Below are 23536 nucleotides of genomic sequence, written 5' to 3'. Positions count from 1 at the left end.
TGTAATGATCCACTATGAAATATCAGTGTGTCTGTTATGGAAGACAAGTCCATCAAATATTAGTTCCTTTCTTCCCTTGAATTCTCTATCTACTGGTCAACAATTCAAAAATCTTAAATTAAACCCAAGTAATGAGTTTCTTTTAGGTGAAATGCAAAGAACAGTTGGTTGCCTGCTACAGTTAGTACCGCTGGGCAATCTGCTTCCAGAATGTCAAGATCAGGTAAGTTGATACTCAGTCTAAACTCCTCTTGGAGGGGCCTGTCTATTGCTTTCTCTGAAAACAGAGAACAGGTATCTTAGAGAGCTGTCCCCCCCACAGCTTTGAAAGTTAGACTTGTTCAGTAACTGCAGGTAGCCCTCAGTCTCTCTTACCTTGAGGATGTTCTCTGGAATGTCACCTTGGAGGTCTTCTGATAAAAAAAGAAACTCAAGTTTCCTCCGGGAAACAGCAGAAAGTAATTTCTAGAGGAATAATAAGCAATTATAGCAGTTAGGCATATGCTTCCCTTATTAAATATAATTTCTCTTTAGTTATTCTGTTTGGTTTTTTTTTTGGGGGGGGGTTTCAAGACAGGGTTTCTCTGTGTACCCATGGCCATCCTGGACTCACTTTGTAGACCAGGCTGGCCTCGAACACACAGAGATCCACCTGTCTCTACCTCTCTGAGTGCTGGGGTTACAGGTGCACACCACTGCACCCGCTTCTCTGTAGTTGTTCTTATTTCTTCTATTTTTGTATGATAAAGTACTTTTTAACCATTAATCCCTGGATACATTTTTAAAAAGATTTACTTGTATGTATATGGGTGATTTACATATGTCTGGGCGCCATGTGCAAGCCTGGTGCCTACAGAGGCCAGAAGAGGATGACAAAGTCTCTGAGCCCAGAGTTTAGCACAGGGTGGCATATTTCATTTCCAAATCAAAGAAACCTGTGGCATGTAGTTATGTTTTAAAAAAATAATCTTTATTGGAAGTAAAATGGTTAAGGAGTATTTTTCTAGTCATTCCCACATGAAAGTTAAAAAACCAGAAAAACATTTTTGTTGTAGAAAAATTAAAATACATAACTATTATTTTATACATAAAATCCCCAACAAAAAGAAGTATTACTAATGACATTGAAAATCCACTTTCCACATAATTTTGAACAGTGGCATAGTGTATTACACACAGATATGCTTCTGTTTATTAACCATTCCCGTGTACTAAGGACATGAGGGTTATTTCTAGTTTTCCCGCTTTTAGAAGCAGCTTTAGAAGATCAGTGAACATCACTATAGCTACACCTTTACACACATGCAGGCCCAAACCACTGCATGAGAAAGAGATAGAAGACACCACCACTTCAGCTAATACTTAAAAAAAGCAGCTCTTGGCAGGCAGTGGGATCCTGAGACAGTAAGTGGCTCTGTGTTTCTAGAGCGTGAAACCACAACAGGTTCTGTGGTACTCCAGGATGCACCTAAAGATTTGGTCCTAATCAAACAGTTTATAATTCTCCAAACAACAAAAATTACTCCCTCCTATAATTGTTTAACCAAGTGGATCCCTGGAGGTTTACGAGCTACATAATCTTTTTGGTATTGGCCAAAACAAGAACAATGCGCCGGGTAGGATAAGGAGCCAGGCAAGTGAAATCAACACCTGATCGTGTTGAGCAACCTTCCAGAAAACAGGCAATCAGTGAGGCTCCAAGTAAGCAAGCAGACCTCTTCCCCCAAGGGGAAAGGTCAGTTAGCTCAACAGATTTCATGTTTGTAATAGGAAGACCTTTATTCAGTAACAAAGCCTCACTTCCTCCCTTTGAAAACGGTAAAGGAATCTTCCTTTCTACTTTACCTCATTTTTTTGTTGTCTTTTTCCTGTTTAGTTCTGACTTTTATTTATTTCAGGTTTCATTATTTTATAATTTTGCTTCTCTTACTTGTTCTTTGTGCTAGTCTTTCTGTAATTTTTCTTTGCTAGAAAACCTACTAAAAGTCTGTCTAAAAGATACATTTAGGATAGGCAGTGGTGGCCTTTAATCCTGCACTTGGGAGGTAAAGGCAGGTGGATCTCTGAGTTCAAGGCCAGCAAGGTCTACAAATCGAGTTCCAGGATAGCCAGGGCTACAAAGAGAAACCCTTTTTTGTCTTAAAAACAACAATAACAACAACAACAACAATAAAAAGTTACATTTTGATCAGGAGTTTCTGGTACTTTTGGACAGTTACAGGATGGATAAATGTACAGAAATGGAACTAAACATAAAATTAGTTTTGATGCGTGAAAGCAACAAATACAAGAAAAATTAGCAATAATGGACATTTAAAAATTGAATTTCTTTTCTTTTTTTCTGAGACAAGATTTCTCTGTGTAGCTTTGGCTGTCCTCGAACTCATAGAGATCCTCCTGTCTCTGCTTCCCGAGTTCTGTGCCACCATCGCCCAGAAAAAATTGAATTCTGAAGTCCATATAGGGTAAAAATAATGCTGAAGTGGAAAATGGACAGGGGTAAGGGCAGATGAGATCTTGGTTTCATCTCTGGCTTTCCTGGAGTCATTTCTCTTGAGTCAAATGTTCTTTGTTTAAATGTGTGTATATATATATATATAAATATAAATATGTACATATTAAAATATACATTTTAAACATACACACAATTTTTTTGAGACAGAGTCTCATTATGTTGCCAGGCCAAACGATTTTTCTTGCCTAGCTGGGATTACAGGCTTGTACAACCATGTCCTACCCATCTTGGCATAGTCACTGAGCACGAAGTTCTGTTCAAGAGCAAGACTTCTGGAGATAGTTAGGAAAATAGCATCATTCCTAATGCTATTATATGCCAAGGTACCATGGCAAATTACTAAGCACATCAACACTGAGAAAGACAACAGCCAACCAGGAAATAAAGGAAGTAGTAGACAGAAGGAAAATCTCCTAATTCCTTCCAAGTTCTTTTCGGCCCTGGTCCCAGGGAAAAATTTAAATGTAAACCCCAGACCTTTTCTTGGGTCAGCCATTTTTCCAGTATGAGAAGCCAGAGCCAGGCTAGTCTTTGAGGGTTGATGTCTGGCCCACATCTAAAATGGAGAGAGAGAGAGAGAGGAAAAAAAAAGATTTAGTAAAAGGAGTTTCAACGGACCCTTTCTCTTTTGTAATTCAAGATTTCTATTTCAGTTTTCAGTCAGTTCATTTTAAATCTGAACAGGCAAGTCCTAGGGAGAATTTCTCAATTGCAAGTAACAGTTCAACAAAACAGAACCATATAACTTCCAGCTTCCATTAATGCCAACACCGCCTGATCTAACTGTATTTTATCTTCCCAGCTGGAATGTTATGCTGGCTGGTTTGGAACTCCCAGGCTCAGGTGTTCCTCCTTGGCCTCAGCCTCTAGAGTATCTGGAGCTACAGACAATGCAGACAGTATACTCCCACAGACAAAGTCACAGTAATGACACACACTCACGGACGCATACACCACTCACTATTTTCAGACAGGGTCTCCCACTGTAGTCCAGGCTGACCCTGAACTCATGGCGTTACTGCTGCCTCAGTTAAGATACATGGGTTAAACTATCATACCCAGCTCCTAAGTGTACTCTGGAACACAGAAAATTAATCAAATAGAAAAGAATTAAGGGAGTTCCTAGACATTACTTTTTAACTACATAGTTACAGGAATGCTTCAGCTTTATTTTGATGTCAGTAGGTTGGGCAATAACAAGCCTAGAACCCCATTGTAAGGGGGAAAATGACAGAAGGGTCGTTTCTTTTTCTGGTGTTCATGTGCTAATGATACTAGTTAATAGCACCGCTAAGAACTTAATTGAAGATCTAGGATGGAGAACAGTGCATATCAAGAGGCAGGAAGGGGTCATAGTGTAAATATGGAGCATAGTAGCAAGGAATGAGAGAGGTCACGTGTAGCGAGGTGGAGCTTCTGTATCTACATGGATAAAACTGCACAGAATTACAAGTAAAAAGCAAACACAGATTTAAAAATGGTGGAAATCAAGTAAGAGTGTTACTGTAGCTAATAGTAATATATTAAAGTCAATTTTCTGGTTTTAATGTTTTACTGCAGCTGAATGTGATGTCACCACGGGGGAACCTGGAAAAGGGTTTACACTGAACTACATTTTCCAACTTCTTGTGGGTCTACGATTATTTCAAAATGGAAAGCTTTAAGTTAATGCACTCCAATCTTCTGTTAAAGCAACAACATCATCAGTCTTATAAGCAAGAGGAGTGAAAAGGTTTCGCCTTTTGGAGAAGAAAAAAAATGCAGTTACACCATCTTCTGTCGATAATAAAAAAGGAATGATTTCAGACCCTTTTGGTAGCCAAGCTTAAACTCAGCTCCAGAGAGTACTCCAAGGCCAGTGAAGTGTATGAAATGCAAAATATATTACACAGATAAAACATTCAGAACATTGAGATGCACTTGGCTTCCCCTAACTTTCTAAGAAAGTAGTTGATAGCATAAAGACCAGAGTCCGAATACTGAGCCACGTCTTCCTCTCTGAGACCCTGGTAGAAAAGGGAGATGGCTTACCTTAGCAGAGTGGGACACTGCACCAGCGCCTGGAGTATATCTTCCACCTTTTTGGGAATCTCCCCTTGTCCCTGGCGTAGCTGAGGTACACATGCCTGTGCCAGCTCCCAGTTTCCCCGCCGCAGGCACTCGCAGAAAAATTCAAAAAGCTGTTCCTCGGTAGCGGTTTCCTCTTTTCCAAATGGGTAACTCATTTTCCCAGCACCGAGTGCAGGGAGTTAGAAAGGGAGGCGTTAGGCGAAATGTATTCTCAAGGTTCTCGTCCGTGCAGTACCCCCTACAAGCAACACACCAGCTGAGAAGAAACGAAACTGTTTAGATAAACCACCTGCTACTGGCCTGAAAAGGAAAAGGCAGAACTTAACTTTTTAAATTACTGTTTTGGGTTTAATTTGACCTGTTAGGATCTCTTTTTGAGAACCGTCTGTTTCTCTAAGGGGTGGATCCCATCACCTAACGCAGACCCCACACATAATAAACTTAATATTTGTGTTAGGTTGGGGCGCAGACACATCCATTTACTTCCGCATTCCCTCCTGAACATTCTGTCAGTCAGACAAATGTCTAGGTGGGCGGACGCCTCGGTAGGGATGAGAACTCCCTCGGTTACAGCCTTCCGTTAAGGCGGACGGCTAGAGATCAGGAGATCAATCTGGGGCTGGCTCGGAGAGCCGGGAGGCTGGGGCACGGGGATGCTCCCCCTAGCGGGGTCGCGGGCTGCACCCTCGCCGCCTTCCAAGCGCCTCACACTCACCTGCCCCTGGAGTCAAATGCATCTTAGCTTCCAGGGCGGCCATGCTTGATGCCAGTCAGGTGACAGATCCCACAGCGCAGAGTGGTGGAGGGGACTGCGACGGCGAACGGGAGCGCCGCGCCTATTGGTTCAGAAGGAAAAGAAGATGCAAATTAAGAGCCATATTTGTTTGAGTCACGTGATGCCACCTGATCGCTCGGGTGAGGCTCGGGAAGAGTTAAATCAGCTGGCTGCGGGGCTGAGGACACACCCTGGTCTTGACTGATCCTCCTCGCAGCGCCTCCAGTTGCGTTTTGGGGGAGCTGGGGCCAGGAATGGCTGTGTCCCACGATCCCCTCCCCGCCACGGCCTTTCCCCCTCTTGTATTTGATGTCAACATCTGCTCAGTGCTAGCCAGTGTTAGATGCTGGGGCTATCCACAGGAGTCCCCAATCTTCCCGCATCACTGTTCTGTCTACTTGGGACACATCGTATGTATTATAGTACACAATCGTATGTAAATCAGAAGGCCGAGGCCGTCGCAGAGGAGTGAGCAAGGGCTTTTTCACAAATTCAGTGATCAAGACGGTTCTCACGTTTATTAGATTCTTTTTTTTTTTTTTAAACGCAGCTGCTTTAACACTTAACCTACTCGATTTCTTTCATTTCCCTTTTCAACTACGCTCTGTGGTTTTTTTGGTCAAAGTGTATTTTAGTTTCAGAAGCTTCCGTTATTATTTTCCAGATATTTTCACCATCCAAGTGTGTTGAAAAGTGCAAAGCAAACGAAAACACTAAGCTCTCTTCCCCAAACTGGAATAGGCGGATTGCGCTCCCTTTCTCTGATCCCTCAACCCCCAAAAAGACGCTTCTCTGGCCCAGGTAGTAACTTAAAAATGCGACTCATCGAGGAAAAGAATTTCCAGTCAGGGTTTTCCTGACTTGGCACTTGCCTTGAAAGGTCCCTCCCGTTGATTTCAATAATCACTGCAAAGGAGAAATTTCATTGGTTTAGCCGCTAGACCGAGCGTATAAACTACATTTCCCAGAAGGCAGCGGGGCGAACCCTCGCTCTTTCCTGCTTCTGATTGGAGAACTTGCCAGAGTACCGACCAACCAGAGTCCTAGTTGTTGTCGCTCGCACATTTCGCGCGTAATTGTGTGCGGGTGGGGGAAACTTTGAAAAGTTGGATCTGCTGGCCCGGTACTGGAGTTTTCTTAAGGGGACACAGTTGTGGGGAAGAGGGTGTGCTCGTCACTTGGTGCTCCCTCTCCGGGACTGTGGATGTTGATAGCGGGGTGGCGGAGAGTCCTGGGTGCTGGGCTCGTCCCTGGAACCCCGACCGGGTCCCGGGGCTTCCGACTTCCTCTGGGGGAGGCGGGTGATGCTTGGAAGGTGCGTTCCAAGCATCTTTGTATTAGGGCGTTCTGCGTGAGGTTTTCCACCTCTTGATGCCTCTCCCGTCGCTTCGGGGTGGATTAGGGGAGCGGGCAAGTTTAAGGACTGTGACGCTTGTGTTAAGGGCGTGGAATCTGGAGCCAGATCCTTGGATTCGAATGCGGGCCCTATGCTTGGCTAGTTCGTGCGTTTCTCAGCTTAGTGCCTCGGGGTGTGAAATGAAGTGAAAACACCCGAAACGTTTATAATTAGTACCTGGCCTGGCGCATGATGAGGGCCCGATAAATAAGTTACACTCCACCCCCCACCCCCACCCCAGCAAAACAACTGTTTTAGTTGCTTCAGTGTTTTTATTGAGCGCCTAATATAAGCTCAGTCTGAGTTGCTATCTCGGTCTCCAAGAGCCACGTGTGCTTGAGCTCGCGTGCGCAGACACAGACAGACGACAGACAGACAGACACACACACGGGGCAGCACTCACGCGCACATCAGGAAGAAAGAAAGGCTTAAGCTATGATAACAGATCAGATTAAGGATGCTGTCAGTGCAAAGTTTGGAGGTAGCGCTGGAGGGGAAGTGACTGGCGATGCACGTGTTAAGTAACGTAACCTAACGTTGTGGATGGTCATGTTAGAGAATCACCTGTCTTTGATTATTGCCTACTTTGAGCAGTATGAGCACTCGAGTTCTAGAATCACCCTTGTCTAACTCAGGAGAAAAACAGCGCTCTGGGAACTGAAGTACCTTTTCCAGGAAGACAACTCTGATTGAGCCTTGCAATCTGGTATTTGAGTGAGAGCTAAGTAAGGGACCCCTTTTTCAAGTTAAAAAAAAAAAGGGATCATAAAAGTTTTGAAGTTGTCATGTGGTTTGATTGTCCATGAAACGTTTTCAACAACAAAACCGATTTTTAAGGAAATTTTTTCTAGTAGGATTGTGACATTCAACCTAATTTTTTTTTTTTCAGGCCAATTTGAGACTTCCCTGTCTGCTTCAGCAGTACAGTTACATACCAATTACAGTACTTGTATAGCTGTAGTTATGTGAGTATATATCTCTTTATCTTTCAATTGTAAGTGTGCAAAAGGGGAGAAATGAGCTCAGCATGGTATGTGCTTAAGAAATATTGGTGAAAGAAACAAATGGACAATCTTTATATTATATTATTATATTTGGGAGAGTAGGGAAATAACTCAGAGCCACAAGCAGTCGTAACGCCGCATGTGATAGGAATGGAACTATTAAACCACAGTAGTTCTCGTTAAGGCTTTTGTAATTTTGGGGTGTAGGTATTTTTTGCTTTTGTTGTTTGATGGTTTGACCTTACTTGTTCAATGATGTTATTGCCCAGAATTACCTTATCTGAAATGCAGTAGGTAACAGAATAGCAGATAAATGTTGGTAAAATTTCTCTTAAGGAAACAAATCAGCCCTAACAAATTCCCACTGAGAGGAATAAAGGGAATGTATTTTGTTTTTGTGGGGAGAGTTGAAAGCAGAAGAGAGAGAGTAGGGGATTTAATGCAATTCAGATAATAAGTGTCAAATAGACTTGGGCTATAGTGTTGGTAGTAGATATCTTAATTCTTACACATAGTTTTGTTCTTTGGTATATAATACCTGATTATTATTAATTTATCCTAAAAATAAATGAGTTCCTAGGCTATTATTTCTGGAGGATATCTTGCCATTTCAACGAGACACAGTGTCTTCTTTGCATGCATTCTTACAGAAAGTACAACAGTTCTAACTCCCCAAAGACAAATATTTCATGAATCTCATATAGCAAGGCACAAGAAGGGCAGAATTTAATTTCATATGGGATGGTAAGCAGCTAGTGTAATAAAGAATTTCACTGCTTGCACGTGGAATAGTAAAGTCTAACTTTTCTATATGTAAAAAACACAGTCTACTTTTATTGTAGTCTGTTGAGGATATTAAATATAAAGTTTTGGAGCATGGTTGACATGTAACAGATGTCTACTTACTCTTGTTGCAGATCAGTGCAGGGTGGCTCTTTGGAAATGAGTCTTGAGGATTACATAACCAAATGAAGTTTGTAAATAATACTCAGTAACTGAAGATGTCATAAGTTATGGCTAGTCTTGGTAGTCAACCCAACATTTGACACTCCTAAGAAGAGGGAACCTCAGTTGAGAAATGGTCTCCATCAGGTGGGCCTGTGGGCATGTCTGTGGGAACGTTTTCTTGACTGGTGGCTCACTGTGAGTGGTCCTGCTCCTGAGCCAGAATGCCTAGTGAGCAAGCAGGGAAAGCAAGCCAGGAAGCAGCAATCCTCTGTGGTCTCAGCGCTTGCCTTCAGTTCCTGCCTTGGCTTCCTGACAATGGAATATAATCTGTAAGCCAGATAGGTCCTTTCTTCCCAACTTGCTTTGGTCAGTGTTTTCTCACAGCAACAAAAGGCAAACTAGACTACTGTGTAAATGTGAAGTACTGTTAAAGTCATGTAATGTCAAAGAATTTCATGGAATATGCTTTCTAAGGTTGCCTTCTTTCTTGTGTCCATGGCTGATAAGCAAGTATCTCTCTTGTTTTTTTATTTGCATTTCTTGTATGTTTTGTTTTGCACATAGAGAAGTTTGAAGTGCTTTTTACTGTATACGGTGTTTTATATAGTCTGTCTACTATCATTTGCATTATTTTCTTATGTTTTTCAAGATTCTTCTTTGGGAGATCTGGAAATATGAGCAAAAAGAAACTAAGACGAGTGGGTTTATCACAAGAGCTATGCGACCGTTTGAGCAGATATCAGATTGTTAACTGTCAGGTAAAATTTATGTGTTTTTAGATAAGTTTTATGTTCAAATTAATTTTACATGCAGCTTAGTAACTGTTAAACCTGGGTTATAAAGGCTTAGGGTTGCAGGGGCTGGGGAGATGGCAGAGCCAGTAAAGTCCCCGCCTTGCAAATATGAGGACCTGAGTTCCAATCCCCAGCACTGTCATAACAAGCCAGGCCTGGCAGCGCACATCTGAACTCCCAGCTCCAGGGAAGTGAGACAGGAGGGTCCTTGGGGCTTTTCAGGTAGCCAGTCTAGCCAAATTGTGACCTCCAAGTCCATTTCATTGGTCAGACCTCAGAGAGTGATTGAAGGAGACATCCCATATTGACATCTTGGCTCCACATGTCTCGACGAAAGTGAAAATAAAAACTTGGAGAGGCAAAAATAAGTTAAATGATGGTGCTTTCCACAGGGACTTAGTTGCATTTCCAGCTGGAATTTCATTTACTGAAGTCCAGTGTTTTTGTATTTTAGGATGAGGATGGTCATGGCCTAAGGAAGAATGCCTGTTCCATTTATTTGAAGTTCCTGAGCAGTTTAATCCACTTAATTTTTTTATGATTACTTGAGAAATATGACTTAAATAAAATTATGGTATGGATGATTTCTCTTAGGAGAGAAATTAGTAATAGGGTTATTATTATGACTTACTAATGTGAGGAATTTAACCTCAGGTTTAAGTGCTCTGCAATTGAGTTATACCCCTAGCCCAGCAGTATCTTTTTTTTTTTTTTAATATTTTATTTGTTTATTATTTATATAGTATTCAGCCTGCATGTGTGCCTGCTTGCCAGAAGAGGGCCCCGGATCTCATTATAGATGGTTGTGAGCCAACATGTGGTTGCTGGGAACTGAACTCAGGACCTTTGGAAGAGTAGCCAGTGCTCCTATCCTCTAAGCCACCTCTCCAGCCCTCAGCAGTATCTTTTTAGGACTGGTTTGATAAATGTATGCAACAGAAGCTGCTTTATTCATTCATTCATTCATTCATTCATTCATTCATTCATTCATTCATTCATTCATTTATCTATCTATCTATTTATTTCAAGTGTTACATCTTTAAGATCAGTAATAAAGAAAGCCTCTCTTAGGGTAAATAAGGGCTAAAGTTTTATTTAAAAATTTTTGTCTTTAATAAACATTTTCACAACAAATTATAACTTTCTTGGGATTGCTTATTTTAAGGATATCATTGTTTCTTCTGTTAATATATTTAAGAATCATATTTATATTTTAAGTGGTTTTAAAAGTATGAATTAGTTTATTCTGTAGTCAGCCCTATTTTCTCAGTTGTCAAATACTTTTCTCAGAGTTAACTTTCAGCCTAGAAAACGAACACTTTCTTGTTTTGCTTCCTTTTTTTTTGAGACAGGGGTTTCTCTGTGTATCTCTGGCTGACCAGGCTGAACTCAAACTCAGAGATCCTCCTTCCTCTGCCTCCCAAGTACTGGGGAAAGGCATGTGCCACCAATACCTGGCCTCAAACCTTTTTAAACCTGATCCTGTCTAGCCATACATTTGGACTCAGGTGTACTGCTCATATAAACTTGTTAGTGACTTTGCCTTGTGTATCTCCTGAGGCATGCCAGTTGGAGACTGTAATAGAGTGTAAATATTCTTGCGTCTCTGAGTTAAGGAGTACAGTAAGGGTGAAGACGTTCAATGCTGGAATGTAAAAGAGGCAAACATCTATCTGCAGTAAATTTCACTTCTGTCTAGAGATGAACAGTAACAACCAAAGGTTTCTTTTTGTTTTACATTTGCTTTTCTTTTACATTAAAAAAACCCATGATGAATATTTCTTTTTAATTGTTATATCTTTGTTACACATGTATGTCAAAATATTTCTCCTAACTTTTTTTTTTCTTTTTAGGACTTTTTGTGTCTCTCCCCACTGGAACTTATGAAAGTGACTGGCCTGAGTTATGGAGGTGTCCACGAACTTCTGCATACAGTCAGCAAGGCCTGTGCTCCACAGATGCAAACGGTACACGCAACTTAACAACAAGGGGGTCAGGATAGCTCCCTCAAGAAAGCAGTGCTGAAATGGGAAGGGGAGATGGGCAAAGACACTGGGGATGGAGGTGGGGCCGGGAAGTGTTAGGCCTTTGGGATAGCAAAGGCAAAGACTCTTGGAGAAGGGCTCTTGTTCAGTGATTAGCTTAGGCTGTGGTGGTGGAACACGGTGAAGGAGAGAGCTACAAGGAAGCAGCCAGGGAGAGAAGCAGGAAGCAGCAGGCATGCATGTAGTATACACAGACATACATGCAGGCAAAACATCCACCTACGTAAAATAAAAATTAAACAAAAAATGTGATGATTTGTTGTATTTACGCCAAATGGGTGGATTTGAAGAAGAGAAGGTTGTCGCAGGGTCTGGCTCATGCACAGCTGCATGCTCTCCCGAGTATCAATGGGAGAATCCCTTCCTAGCCTCTTCCGGATGCTGAAGAATCTTGCCATTCCCTGGCTTGTGGCCAATTCCCCCTCTGCTTCATCTTCACACCATGTTCTCCACTGAAGCTGCCATCGCCCCTATCTTAGAAGAATGCTTTCATTGACATTTGTGGGTCCACAGGCATAATCCAGGATGATCTCCTCTCTATGAGGTCTTTGAGTTAGCCACATCTGCAGACTCTTCTCCAAATACAGTTAACATTCACAGACAAGCTCCAGAAATTTAGTGTGGATGTCGTTTAGGAGCCATTTCTCACCTATCTCTCCAGCCTCCTTCAAGCTGGGCTTCACCAATCAACCTGGGTTTGAAATGATCATGCTAACAGGCCGCCTCTGCCCCAGAGCTTGTGTGAGGCCACTGCTTGCTTCTCCAGCCTCGTCACTGCCACGCTGCTGTCACTGTCTATCCTCTGTTTAATCATTTGCAGTTTCCGTTAGCTTCCAGTTCTCTTTTCCCCATTTCTTGCTCTTCCTGTGTTCATACTCGCCTCTTTGGCTGGAATGTTCACATTCTTTTTGAATATTTAACAGTGGAGTTAGTGTTTTGCATAGATGTCTGGCTCCTCAGTGAAGGCCTAAAGAGCACCAGGTCTGGGTCAGGTGTAGTCTGTAAGTCTCTATCTCTTGTTAACAGTGTAGTTACCTGGGGTCCTAATCTCATGCCTGTGAGCATGGTAGCTGTTCATTATATTCCATCCTTATACTTTTAGCATGGTCTTTGGCACTGGGCAAATATTCACCGGTCAAATGAACAATGGAGGAAAGAAGGATGGATTTGTGGGCACAGATTTGGTTTGTGGTTCTGACCGATTAGCAGCTGAAAGGAACTTAATGATTCTCTTGTTCAGGCTTATGAGATAAAGACACGGAGGTCTGCGAATCTCTCACCTGCGTTCCTGTCTACCACCCTTTCTGCTTTGGATGAAGCTCTGCATGGTGGTGTTGCTTGTGGATCTCTCACAGAGGTAAAGGAAATCCATACCTTCTTCTAGAAGTATCAGAGCCAGGAGGAATGTTTAATTAACAAACAAAGCAAAAATTACCTCATGAAAACTAAGAACCAAGTGCTGCGTTCTTTGCTGGTGTAGTCCTCTAGCCAGGATCAACATAGTTGCTGTGTAAATGGAGCTGTTAAACAAAGCCTTGCTGACTGACTAGATGTGTCCAGGTTTTGTTTCATTGAACTGCTTTAGAGAATGGTGAGTATTGGGCCTGGGGAGGTGGCTGAGTGGGCAGAGTCCTCCTTATGCTTGCCTCAGAGTCATGAGGAGCTGAGTCTGGATCTCCAGCACCTGTGGGAAAGCCAGGTGCCGTGGTGTACATCTGTGATGACAGCGCAGCAGAAAGGAGCTGAATCTGTCCCCACACAGAAGATGGTGTGTGTCTGAAATGAGGCAAGGAACTGCATCTATCTCAGAGCATATGATGGAGAGGAGGAGAAGAAAACATTAAGTGTTGGGCTCAGGCCCCGTGACATGCACACACACCCACACATGTACACACATGCAGGAATGCACACACACATATGCACGCACCACAGGAAATGGCGAATATGATGAAATAGTGTTAGGAAATAATTTGAGTCAATTAAAAAAAAAAAAGGATCACTACATACATTTCTAGTATGAATCAATTTTGATAATATTTGAGCAACTAGCATATTAAACTATAGTGAGTTATTTTTTCAAGCTATTAATAGCGTTTGATTCTAATAATACTTACTGTATTATTTTATATTGTTGTATATTGAATTATCCTCAAGCTATGTGTCTTAAAGCAACAATAAACACTGACTTTTCTGTGTCTTTGGCAGTGTCTGAGCTTAGTGATGCTGGAAATGCCTGCGGTCAGCCAGCTCAAGGTGGCCCAGAGGAGCTGATTTCTAGGGGGCTCACTCACATGACTGGCAGGCTGGTGCTGTTTTTTTTTTTTTGGCAGTTTTTCCCTTAAGTGTGGTCTTCACAGGTCTGCCTGTTTCTTCTTAGGACATGCTGGCTGACTTTGCTCAGGGTGGGTAGTCCAAAAGACAGCAAGATGGAAGTGATTTTGTCCTCGGTGCTCACATCACTGCTTATGACAGGCTCTCTTCTATGTGAGTGAGCCTTAGGCTCAGCTCAGTGCCAGGGAAGGGAAAATTAGGCTCGTTCTTTCAAATGAAGTTTCAAGAAGATGAGGGCACCTCAAGAGCACTATGGTTCTTTTCCTTGAAAGTGGCATTGCTGTTTCCACCTGTAGACTGCTTATCAGTAACTCCTAAGAACTCCTTTTCTGAAAATTACAGAAGCAAACTTCTAAGAGCAGACACATTGTATATGAGAGAGAGGAAGAGAGAGAGGGAGAGGAAGAAAGGAAAGAGGAATGGGGGAGAGAGAGAGACAGACAGAGTGAGAGTTAGTTAGTTCCTGGGTATCAAAGCCAGCGCTTCAAGCATATGCAATGGCTCACTGAGCTACATCCTCAGCATTTTCTTACAGTTCTCATAATCACAGTTTAACTGTAATTTGTTCTTAAAGAGTCCTGTTTTAGGGAATATTTTATTTCCTGCATCCCTAGAGAGATTTAAAGACTGCGATTCGAGTAGATGTCCTTTCAATGAATAGTTGATTAATGAAGAAGCTAATTGAAGGGCCTGTTGTTGTCATGTAGTACCACCAGATGGTGCTGGAATTACATGTTACACAGTCATTTGGAGGTGAGGCTGGACCAGGTCAAGAAAGAAGATTAACCAGTGTATGCATTTTATCTTCGGGTTTTATCGTCATTCCCCCACCCTTGTCACTTCGCATTCTGTTTGAATTCAAGAGGACGTTATAAGCTTTTTGGTTTTTTTTGTTATAATCCACATGGATGGCTTATCCCACTGATTAGTAACAAATTCTTCACGGTCTGCCCTCGAGTGGGTCATTTTAAAAATCCTTTTGGGGGCTTTCAGCTGAATTCACAGAATATCTTAGCTTACCTACTTACTGAATTTTTACCATTCTCTGTAGTGTCCTTTTACTTTATAGTTACAAAGCAGAAACACGGGTTTTTGTTTTGTTCTGATTATTTTTGAACTTTAAAAAGCGTATATTTGCGATTAAGGCATATTTCATATCTTCTTTATGAATTGCTTTTCTGATTTAAATAAGATTTTTTTTTCATGTTCAGGTAGCAAGAACATAATTTTTATTGCTGTATTATATTTCATTTTGAAAATGTCACAATTTACTCCTTTTGTTATTAGTGAACATGGGGTTGTTTCTTATTTGATACTAATATGAATAAGTCCTGTGGAAATTTTTGTTCTCTGGAGCAGGAATTGGAGAACCACTGCCCAGCAGTTAAATTCAGCTCACTGCCTGTTTGTGTAAATAACGTTTTATGGCCAAGCTCATTTGTTTACATTTTGTGTGTGGTTGTCTTGCGACACAAGGGCAGAGTTTAATTAGCTGCAACTGAGACCATATGGTATGCAAACCCTGAAGGGTTTTCTGTGTGGCCACTGCTTCCAGCATCTGCCCTGGAGTGGTTTGATGGTTGTATGCACATGGGTGACCTCACACAGCCAGGACCAATTGTCCTCCAGAGTGCTCACTCCTTCTCCCACTAACCGTGCATAGAGATTCTCCTCTGCTTATGTCTTCTTCCCTTGGTATAGTCAGTCTTCTGTCCATCTTAGGGCCTTTATTTTTTCCTAACTACTGATGAGCTTTTGGATGTCATTTGATACTGTAAGAACAACATTATTCAGGTGTGAGTTAAAAACCTAGAATTCAAGCCTTGTAGCTAAATGTGATGTAAGTAGACTTCCAGCTGTGCAGCTACTGAGTAGTTACATTCAGGAGGCTTCCATCTTCCTTGCTCCACTTGTGAATCCTCACTCCTGTCCTAATCTCAGTCAACTGACCCATTTTATGCTCTATAGATTTGCTTCTTGTCAGATTTACATAAGTGAACTTACGCAATTTGTAGTCATTTCTTTTAGTTGCTTTCACTTGGCATTTTTAAGGTAACTAAATTTTATAGCCCATATTAGGAATTTCTCTTTAATCATTAATGTTCCACCGATCAGATATGGCATATTTTGTTTACCATTCATTAGTTGATAGGTATTGGATAGTTTTTCAGCTATCATCTATCCCATAAATAACATAACATTTATGGGTATGTGTGTGTGAAATTGTTTGTTTATTTTTGGTTTTTTGAGACAGGGTTTCTCCATGTAGCTCTGGCTGTCCTGGGACTCACTGTGTAGACCAGGCCTTGAACTCACAGAGATCCTCCCGCCTCCACCTCTTGAGTGCTGGGCGCCGCCATCCAGCTGTGAAATAGTTTCTTGTTCCTCTTGGATAAATACTCTCCTAGGAGTGATTGGAGAGACTGGATCATGTAGTGTCCATGGCTCTTTAAGAATATGCCAGGGTGGTTTTCAAAGTGTCTATAGCATCCTGCATCCTCACTGGAATACATGGTGGGTTTTTTCAATACACTCTCATCAACACTTAGCATTTTTTTTTTCTTTTCTATGCCAAGTTTTGAACCTAGGCCTTCATGCATACTGCACATCTATGCCACTGTACACTAATGTTTGTGTGTTTTATTTTAGCTCCTCTCATGAATGTGTGGACTTTTTCTTTGTGGTTTTGTTTTGTATTTCTCCAGTGTATCTGTCTTTCTGTCTCCTTGTCTCTTTCATTGCAGGGTCTGGTTGTATAGCCCAGGCTGGCTTTGAAACTGTGATCCTCTGGCTTCATCTTCAGAAGAACTGTGATTACATGTAATTACATGTGATTACATAGCTTCTTTACTTTCTAAGAACCATCTTTTATTTTTTAAGCTTATTTTTAATTTATGTGTATGGGGTTTGCCTGCATATATGTGTGTATAGAACATGTATGTCCAGTGCCTGCAAAGGCCAGAGGAGGGAGTTTGATTCACTGGAACTAGAGTTACAGATAGTTGTAAGCCACCTTATGGGTGCTGGGAACTGAACTCAGATTCTCTGTAAGAGCAGTGAGTGCTCTAAACTCTTGAGCCACCTCTCTAGCTTTTACTTTAATTGAGTTGTTAATATAGTTGATTAAAATTATTTCTGGGCCAGTGAGATGGCTCAGAGGGTAAAGGAGCTTACCATGCAAGCGTGGTGTTCCAAGTGTGATCTCAGGAACCCACATAGTGATGGATAGAGAGAACCATCCTCAGAAAGCTTTCTCTGTGCCTAACCTCCACATGTGTGTGGTGGCACACACCTCCCTCCACATTATGCACAGACACAGTAACAATACATAAATTAGTTAAAATAATTACCATAGTAATCATATTTCATCATTAGAAATGATGGTGAGTCTTACCGAATCAAGGGACAAGAATTAGCAAGCTGAGCAATGTTAGGTACTGAAGCTGTTCATTGCACTATGATTACATAAGCAAATATCTTTCTTAGGAAATACACACTAAATATGTAATAAATGACTTTGATGTATAAAACTAACTCAGATGGTTGAGAGGAATATGTATCTCACATATACATATGTGGACATGGGAGAGGGAAAAAATGATAAATGGGCACAATGTTAACAGGAAGTAGACGATGGAAAGGAATTTAAATGGTTTCCGATGTTCTGCTGTTACTATTACAGTTTTCCTATAAGTTTAGAATAATTTCCAGATAGAAAGTAAAAGAAAATCATCCAACTCATAAGTTTGCTCTAAGTATTTGAAATTATCCTTGGTCAGAACCAGGGAAATTTTCTTCTTTTCCTAGGTACAGTATTGGTTTGGTGTTGAATTCTATCTGGTATCTTTTTTTTTTTGCATGGATTAAAATGAACATTTTCTGTTTTGATCTAATATGAAATAAGTAACATTTCCAGGTCCTCCGTTGTCCTTTGTTACAAGCTCAGCTAGATCACGACATATCATTTTTAAAAAACTGTTGGATTCAGTTTTCTGATCTTAGAGATTTCTGTATTAGTATTCATGATCGATCTTCAGATAGAAATTTCCTTTCTAGTAGTGTCTGTGTGAATTAGAATCTATACTAGTTTGATATAATGAATTGTGGAATATTGCCTCCTTTTTACAGTGCATGATAGCTTTCACATAATTAAGATTGTTTGCTCTTCAGAGTTTTGCCTCAAGAATCGTCTGGTATTGTTATTTTCTTTGTGGGAAGATTAAAGGAAAAAAGAATTCAGTTTCTTTAATGATTATAGGGCTGCTTACAGTTTCTCTTTCTCTGTGAGTAGTTTTGGCAAATGTTATTTTTAGGATTTTGTGTGTTGTGTATGTGTGTTTGGGATAGGGTTTCACTATGTAGCCTTGGCTGTCTGTTCCAGACTGGCCTGGAACCCACAGAGATCGACCTGCCTCAGTGTCCTGAGTGCTGGGATTAAAAACATATGCTACTACTTCTGGCTAATATGTTCTTTAAATTTTCTAATTTATTATTATGAAGTTATTAATTTTCCTTTGCTTTAAATGTGATTTTATATCTGGCTTTGCCTTCCTTTCCATTCTCAATTCTACTTATTTTGTCTTCTCGCTCACACTTTAAAAGAGATATAGTCAGAGATTTGAATATTTTTAGTCTTCAGCTTTTTTTGTTGTTCTTGTTGGACTTCTGATTTCTTTGTCTTCTATTAACTTATTTTTATTGTTTATTTCTTATCTTCTTCCAACTACCTTTTCTGTGATTGTTATTTAAAATTTTTTTTAAACATTTAATCTAGTTGATTATATCTAAGGACTGTGTGTGTGCAGTACCCACAGAAGGCAGAAAAGGGTGTAGGATTCCATGGAAATGAAGTCACAGTTTTCAGTATATTAGTTTAGTTTATTATAATTCCAGAGTATAGTAGTTCATTTTTAATATTTATTTATATACATTTATTATTTATGTAAATTTGTTTAAAATTATTGAAATAATGCACTCAAGAAATTTTATTGATGAACATTTAAAAAGTCATTTAGGAGTTTTTTTTTTCATTTAAAGTTACATATTAAATTTATGTATCTTTATACATCACTTAACAAATTACTCTCAAGTTTAATGGTTAATACAGTGTTTATTTTCTCGTACAGATTCTTTGGGTCAGGAATTTGAGAACAGCTTAGCTGCATGTTTCTGTTTCAGATCTGCTGTGAGATTACAGACTGAGTGTTGGCCAAGGTTGATATTGTCTGAAAAGTTGTCTGGAGCTGAGGGAACTGCCTCCAAGGTTGCTCACTTACATGGTTGGGGAGTTCTTTCCCATGTGAGCCTCTCCCATAGGGGTGGCTGAGTGCCTTCATGCTACAACAGCTGGCTTCCTCATGATATGAACCAAGGGAACAGGGTAGAAATGGCAGTCTTAAGAGGCAGTGATCATTCTCGCCCTGACCTGAGGAAGACAGATTCAAAGGTTGGGGAGGACTGACGGGGTTGATGGTTTGGAGATGAAACAGGCACATGAGCAGGAATGCATGTGGCCTCCTGGAACAATAAGGATGTTCCAAGCTCTCAGATGACAGCAAGAAAGAAACCTCAGACCCACAGCAGCAGCACAGATTTTGCCAACAACCTGGCTGAGCCCAGTGCAGCCTGTACCTTGATTTTAGCCTTGTGAGATCCTGAGCAGAGAGTTCTATCCAACTCGTCAGGACTCTGACCTCTAGAAGGCTTAGATAATGAACCAGTATTCTTTGAAGCATCTAAATCTGCGGTGATTGGTCATAGCAGTAGGAAAGTGATACAGGTGTGGACGGAGGTATCACTGGCATCACACATCCTTGTTTCTCATTCAGAGGCCTGGAAACGGTTGAAACATAACTCTAGAAACATTCTCTTGTCATTTTATAGTTGGTCTTCCTTAACTTTAGCTTTGTAATCCCAAACTGTATTTATCAACAATTTTAACCTACGTGAACTCACTGAGTGTGGGTGTGGTTAGTTCCGTCATCAGTTACAGCACCAAGATGGGGAGTAGAGTCAGCGGAGAGCTCATGCAGGGCCTCAGAAAGAGCAGTCCTAGCCAACTGCCGAGGGAGTGAGCCAAGGCCTTTATAAGGAACCATCCCTACCTGGGGACTACATAAGCAAGTAATTATGAAGCTGTTACAACTGAAAGGAACAGTTAAGCTGGGTAGAATGGAGCTCACCCGTAATCCCAGCACCGGGAGGCAGAGGCAGGTAGATCTCTCTGAATTCGAGGCCAGCCTGCTCTACAAAGTGAGTCCAGGACAGCCAAAGCTATACCGAGAAACCCTGTCACAAACAAACAAACTCAAAAAAAAAAAAAAAAAAAAAAAAAAAAAAAAAAGAAATTACAGTGAAGACAGGTGTGAAGCCTAAATTTTAGAACTTTGTATTATGTCAATGATTATCAACGATTTTTCATTATCATCCATTAAGGAGTCTTTAAGTTGTTTTTTTTTTTTTCCCTAACCCTCTCCTATCTTCACTTTCCATGGAAAATTTAATGTTAGATACACATTTGTTTCTGTACTGTGTGTCTATCTGTGCAAATGTAAAAGAATAAGCTACTGTTCTCTCAAAAAACAAGTTTTACCCCTGGGGTAGATGCTATTGTGATGGGTGAAATTAGAGTTGTATTGAAAGGTGTTGTCTTGTCAGGGGCTGGCAGCATGGCTCCATGGGTAAAGGCACATGCCACCAAGTCTACAGACCCCAGTTCCATTCCTTGGACCCATGTGTTAGGAGGAGAGAGCTTACTCGTTCTAGGTGTCCTCTGATCTCCATAGACACACTGTGATGTACCCCAAGAAATAAATAAGGGTAAAAGAAAATTTAAAGACTATCATCAAAGCTGGGCATGGTGGCACACACCTGTATCCCCAGCACTCAGGGAGGCAGAAGCAGGAGGTTCTCTGTGAGTTTGAGGCCAGCCTGGACAGTGAAGTGAGTCTAAGACAGCAAAGGTTACATGGAGGAACCATGTCTCAAGAAACCAAAAAAAAAAAAAAAAAAAAAAAAAAAGGTTTCATCAAAAGATAGTTTCACTTTATGATCTAGAGATTATAGTCTAGGGAACTGGTTCAAAGTCATGTCAATCAACAGATGTCACAGCTGTGTATCTTGGTTCAAGGATACCTGCGGAAAACCAACCTTTGAGCACTGCCAGATACTTATCAGTATTTGTATTCCCTGTGTCATTTGTAGGCTTTTTTTCATGATTTGAGATAAGTGTTCTGCTTCTAAGGGACAGTTTTGAGTTAGGACAGGTTCTTCTAATGTTCCCCAAAGAGAAGCAGAGTCCTGATTTAACACTCCCATTTTCCCTTGGGTAAAAGTCACAATTCAGGATTCTTTTTCTTCTCATTGACAAGATTCGTGTGCCCTCCATGCTCACAGGAGATGGTGAGAGCAATGCTTGTAAGCTCAGATGCCCGCAGGGCCTGCGGTAGCAAGGTGTAAGCTGTACGTGGGCCATTAGATCGCCTTGACTGCTGGTAACTAGCAAATCTTTACTTTTCCTCTATGGATGTGTAGGTCTGTGAAGACAGATTTTGTCTTGTTCAGTTACAGTCAGGTTCTGGTGGCCCACTTGTAGCCATAGGTAAAGTAGGAAAAGTAGAGTAGAGTATTTCACAGAGGTATTTCTTACATAGGATACTCTTAACGTGATTTGTTTACCTGACTCGCTGCTGTGAAAGGTTCCAGTCAACACAAGAGTTTAGCTTGTACTGTTGATTTCTTTACTCATCCCTTATTTTAGAAATATACGTGTTCCTAACGGTTTTCTTAGGATCATTCACCTTGCATGTTCGGGAAATGCTGTTAAATGAAGGGTTATTTGTCTTCATGCTGTTTGATTTTTACTGTTTGATTTTTGCTGTTTTATTTTGCAACTTGGAATATTTGTCATTTCCATGTCCTGCTTTTTCCCCCTGCTCTGGTCCTCTCTTTTCCACACACCCACACCCACAACCTCCCCCTCCCCACAGTAGCCATCAATATATAAAATGGTGGAGAGAACCTTAGATATAAACTTTTATGTGCAGAAGTTCTGTAAGTAAAGATCGTGTTTTTCACAAGGCAGAGTTCAGCATTTCTGAGATTCTTGGCTTTCTGTGTTTGGTTTTAGGATTGGGAGAGGTAGTTATAAAATAAACTATGCAGGTCTGAAGACCTAATCATATTTCTTCATAATTCTCGAGCAAATACAGACAAGTACTTAGATTCTGGGGTGTGGGGATCACTAGAAAAAAAAAAAAATAAAGAAGGAAGTCCCTATGAGCTGTCTTGTTTCAGGTCAGAGCCAGAAAAGCCTTACTTTTGTTCTGCCTAGTAGTGGCTTGGCACAATGCACCATCTTGCTGCCCCAGTCCTGAGTGTAGTTAACTAAGTAAGATTTAAGGTCCTCGAGGCTCCAGGTTTTGCATTCTCTTCCACCACACAATCCAACTCCAGCGGAAGTGAGTAGGCTTCATTTTTTTTTTTAAAAAGTTAATTAGATTTTCTTTTATGTGGAATAGCATTTTTCCTCCTCAACTGCGTCACTAGTTTTTGCTATCTTGCTAATATTTGAATGATCTTCACTGAGAATTTTCCTTTAATTTTTGTTTTGTTTTGTGTTCATTTCTCATGAAGAGGTGTTAAGGTGTCAGCAACTAGATGCAACTGATTAGATCTTTCAGGTATTTGTTTCTGTGTACAAATGTTACATTCACTCTGAGTTTCCAAGAAACAAATGACTTTGACTGTTCTGGCTTGGCTGGTTTTCTCTCTCTCTGACCATCATTGGATTGAAGCTGGGAACGGAACACAACTTGAAATCCTGTGGTTTAGATGCTAGAATTCAGGGCTAAACTGTCTGAAGCTAACTTTATTAATGTTGAGATATTTTCCCCCAACAAATAAACCTGAAAAATAATGAAATTTAACTCCTGGCAGTCCATAAAATTGTAGATGGGTACACACACATACACACACACACACACACTCGTAGGAAGACAGCCAGTCCTCCATTTCTCTGTCAATTCACACTCTAACATGCATGCATTTCTTCAGTTTCAAGATTCACATGCAACTTTTACCGACTGGAGTTTCTCTTGTGATATGAAATGGGCAACTTGATCTGTGTTGACATTGGTAATAATAAAAGACCTGTGGAGTTCTGATGATCAAGACAGACTGTTTAGTTTTGATCAGTCAAAGGGAGAATGCCATATTGAAAGTATAGTAAGAAATATTTTTGGCTAGCTGTGGCACACACCTTTAATCCCATCATACAGGAGACAGAGAGAGGTGGATTTTTGTGAGTTCAAGTTCAGCCTGGTCTACATAGTGAATTCTAGTCTAGGCACGACTGCAAAATGATACCCTGCTTAAAAAAAAATTTTTTTAAAGGGGCCCCACTGAGATGACTGAGAGAGCAAGATGCTTCCTATACAAGCCAAAACTTAGAGTTCAGTCCCCATCTCTCATTGTAGAAGGAGAGACTCTGCTAGCTGAATTGCCATTTGACCTTCACATGTGGGCTGTGCCCAGTATGCAAGAGTAGTAGCAACACTGCTAGTCATCGTAGTAGTAATCATAGTACTAGTCATCATAGTGGTAGTAAGCAAGAGTCACAATAACAGCAACAATAGCGGTAGAAATAATGAAAAGGATT

At 40.8% G+C, this 23536-nt stretch overlaps 2 protein-coding genes across 6 annotated transcripts in view; one reads left to right on the top strand and one right to left on the bottom strand.

Moving 5' to 3' along the window:
• The window catches only part of Zfyve26 (zinc finger FYVE-type containing 26), a 61335-nt gene extending 55964 nt beyond the window's left edge, over nt 1-5371 (bottom strand). For 4 of the 5 annotated variants that reach the window (XR_008718792.1, XM_055595331.1, XM_055595333.1 and 1 more), the window contains exons 1-4: nt 5301-5348; nt 4547-4823; nt 2993-3071; nt 376-465 (exon numbers count right to left, since the gene is read on the bottom strand). Coding sequence is in view for 4 of the 5 variants with exons in the window: in XM_055595331.1 (XP_055451306.1) it covers nt 376-465; nt 2993-3071; nt 4547-4740 (363 nt within the window). In the remaining variant the exon portion in view is untranslated. Of the gene's footprint in view, nt 1-375; nt 466-2992; nt 3072-4546; nt 4842-5300 lie in introns of all 5 variants that reach the window. The other variant, XM_055595332.1, reaches the window with a different exon arrangement.
• Nucleotides 5372-6456: 1085 nt separating this feature from the next.
• Rad51b (RAD51 paralog B) overlaps nt 6457-23536 on the top strand; it is a 397421-nt gene continuing 380341 nt past the window's right edge. Inside the window, exons 1-5 of the mRNA XM_055595504.1 lie at nt 6457-6483; nt 7646-7721; nt 9358-9466; nt 11356-11469; nt 12788-12904. Coding sequence (XP_055451479.1) covers nt 9383-9466; nt 11356-11469; nt 12788-12904 — 315 coding nt within the window. The 5' untranslated portion in view covers nt 6457-6483; nt 7646-7721; nt 9358-9382. The remainder of the gene's footprint in view (nt 6484-7645; nt 7722-9357; nt 9467-11355; nt 11470-12787; nt 12905-23536) is intronic.

Source organism: Psammomys obesus, unplaced genomic scaffold (assembly GCF_907164565.1).
Source record: "Psammomys obesus unplaced genomic scaffold, mPsaObe1.curated_primary_1811, whole genome shotgun sequence".
Taxonomy (NCBI): domain Eukaryota; kingdom Metazoa; phylum Chordata; class Mammalia; order Rodentia; family Muridae; genus Psammomys; species Psammomys obesus.
The sequence above is the reverse complement of the archived record's forward strand: the minus strand, read 5'-3'. Positions and strand labels throughout refer to the sequence as shown.